General features: G+C 40.0%; 1 protein-coding gene across 3 annotated transcripts in view; it reads left to right on the top strand.

Moving 5' to 3' along the window:
* Positions 1-656: 656 nt before the first annotated feature.
* Positions 657-2,767, top strand: part of LOC117966961 (sodium channel protein type 8 subunit alpha) — a 37,889-nt gene continuing 35,778 nt past the window's right edge. Inside the window, exons 1-3 of one of the 3 annotated variants that reach the window (XM_059020298.1) lie at positions 657-1,062; positions 1,421-1,484; positions 2,403-2,544. In XM_059020298.1, coding sequence (XP_058876281.1) covers positions 897-1,062; positions 1,421-1,484; positions 2,403-2,544 — 372 coding nt within the window. In that variant the 5' untranslated portion in view covers positions 657-896. The remainder of the gene's footprint in view (positions 1,063-1,420; positions 1,485-2,402; positions 2,545-2,767) is intronic. The other 2 variants (XM_059020300.1, XM_059020301.1) reach the window with 2 other exon arrangements.

Below are 2,767 nucleotides of genomic sequence, written 5' to 3'. Positions count from 1 at the left end.
GATAGGGGTCTATTTTAATCATCTAAGTATCGCCACCCGCTAGCTAATACCACTGGTGTTTCCCACAGTTACTTTTGATGAAAATAATAATAATAATAAAATTAAAAGTTTATAGAGTTTTATAAATTCTAGGGTGGCGCTATTAAGATACTGTTCACATCAATAAGATAGATCCCTAATGCATAATACTTTATATAAGTTTATATAGATAGATAGATAGATAGATAGATAGATAGATAGATAGATTTATAAATCTATGAATTTGAAATGATCTTAACTTGTTTCATCGCTGCTTTTTTGTCAATAAATGCTAATTATTTTGCTTACAGGAACAGTTATGCAGAATAACGTTTTGTCTCCAATAAAAATATGATAAAATAAATAGTCAACTTACCTGCGATTGGCTGAGAAAGGATTCCATAAAAAAAAAATGAATGAATGAATGAATGAATAATAAGCTCTGTCAACTCCCTCAGCCAATCACGATGAAACAGAGGAGCCAAGCCCCGCCTTTTTTTGGATAACCAAAAAAAAATGAAAGAAAGTTTAGCTGTGCTTTAGTCCAAATCTATAAAACAATCAGGGTAGAGCAAAACCAAAGTGATGCGTTAGATCTGTAATCCATAGCTATCAAACAATAATCCTACATTCAGAAATAAGTTGGACCAGATACCTCAATGTCAAAACGCTTGTCATTGAACTTACTTTTGTTTTGTTTAGTTTTTTCTTAACGCAGTTAGGAGTAGCTCTTAATATTTGCTCCTTCTGCTGTATGGGGCTTGTCTGTAATCTGAGGATGCTCTCTCTGTGCCTCTTCTCTCCCCCTCCTCCTCTACTCAGGGCTGAAGACCATCGTGGGAGCTTTGATTCAGTCTGTAAAGAAGCTGTCTGATGTGATGATCCTGACAGTGTTCTGTCTCAGTGTCTTTGCCCTGATTGGGCTACAGCTCTTTATGGGTAACTTGCGTCAGAAGTGTGTGATCTGGCCCATCAATTCCACGGATATGTACTTCAGCAACGGCAGCAAAGGGTTGGACTGGGAGGAGTACATTATGAACGAAAGTAAGCCTTTTACTGCCAGGCTCACAACGCACTGTGTCACAAGGATAGCGTCACCTGTGGCATCATGAACATCATTTTGATCTTTCATTCATGTAAATCAAAGAAACTTCATGTAAAGCAATGAGATCGCAAAAGTCTACCGGAAGCCATAATAGCAGTACAGTAGTATTTCATGTTAGATTTTTGAAATGTCAATTTGTTAAGTATATGGAAAACTACAAAGCGGTTTGTAATGCAATATGTTAACGTAACATATATACAATACAATAACGTAACATATATACAGTACAATATGAGTTGAGACGTTGGCAGCAGTCTCTGAAATGGTTTCTTATTTTCCCCTTTTTTTTCTTTTCAGCAAATTTTTATTTTATCCCAGGAGCTCAAGATGCCCTTCTGTGTGGTAACAGCTCGGACTCTGGGTACGTGCCCTTTAAATATTATTATTATTATTATTATTATTATTATTAGTAGTAGTAGTAGTAGCATTAATGTCTTTTAAATTGTTTAATTGCTATCTGTAGAGGAAAGGATCTACAAGAGGATAGTATTTCCTACAAGCAGGGATGGAAATAAGACTCCTGTTGCATAGCAGTTTCACCCAGTCCAGGTTTTAATATGTGCTTGATTAGCCCCCGGTGTATAGGTGTGTCTTATTAAACTCGTAGCAAAACCAGGACTGGATCACACTGCTGTCTTATTCCCGTCCCTGCCACAAATCCAAAAATGAAATATTGATTAAATATTTATTGAAGTTGTTTCCCCTTTAATGTTGATGTAGCTGTACCGCCTCCCCCTTTGTATAAAGACCCTTGAATAATAATCACATACATCAGTCAATGCTGAAGCCAGGACACACTTAGCAGGCAAGCTAAGTCACATGACTCACATGCCTGATTCAGTCAGCAGTGCTCTTGATGGAATGAAAAGAGCATCAGGAACTTCTATTACAAACTAGTGCTTTAAGAAGGCTAAAACAAAATGCCGACGACAGCGTCACTGCCTCGGCTACGACTGTGGACACACACACAAACGAAGCCCCCGACACACACACACACACACACACACACACACACACACACACACACACACACACACACACACACACACACACACACACTCGACACGGAAATAAAGCAGAGCATGCTGACAAGATGGAGGAGAAACACGCTTTGTGGACATGCTTGTAGAAATGAGATAAATGCATCACCTGTTATTATATGCGTTGCTACAAAACGTTTCGGCATACAAATAATTAATTTAAATCTATAACTTAGTGGCTACCTTCAGCTGTAGGACTGCACCGCTGACATCAGTGTCTGTGTTTGTCTTTGTCTCAGTAAATGCCCTGAAGGCTACACGTGTATGAAGGCTGGTAGGAACCCAAACTATGGCTACACCAGTTTTGACACCTTCGGCTGGGCTTTCCTCGCCTTGTTCCGTCTCATGACACAGGATTTCTGGGAAAACCTGTACATGCTGGTAAGTCGCCATCTACTCGATTTTTCTGTTTCGTTCTATCAGCGCCGTTCCGCTTAATGTCGCAGCTGAACGAGAGCCGATTGTTCAGACTGAGCTCTCCACTGGGGGAGGGTCGCTGGGGTCGATCGGGCTGATTCACCCTTCAGAGTGACAGGAGTGAAGGAACAGCTGCTTGGGTTTGTGTGGATCGCTGTTCCGCACAGTCTTAAGAAAAGCAGCGGTC

The sequence above is a fragment of the Acipenser ruthenus genome, unplaced genomic scaffold, assembly GCF_902713425.1.
Source record: "Acipenser ruthenus unplaced genomic scaffold, fAciRut3.2 maternal haplotype, whole genome shotgun sequence".
NCBI lineage: Eukaryota > Metazoa > Chordata > Actinopteri > Acipenseriformes > Acipenseridae > Acipenser > Acipenser ruthenus.
This window is presented reverse-complemented; position numbering and strand designations above follow the sequence as displayed.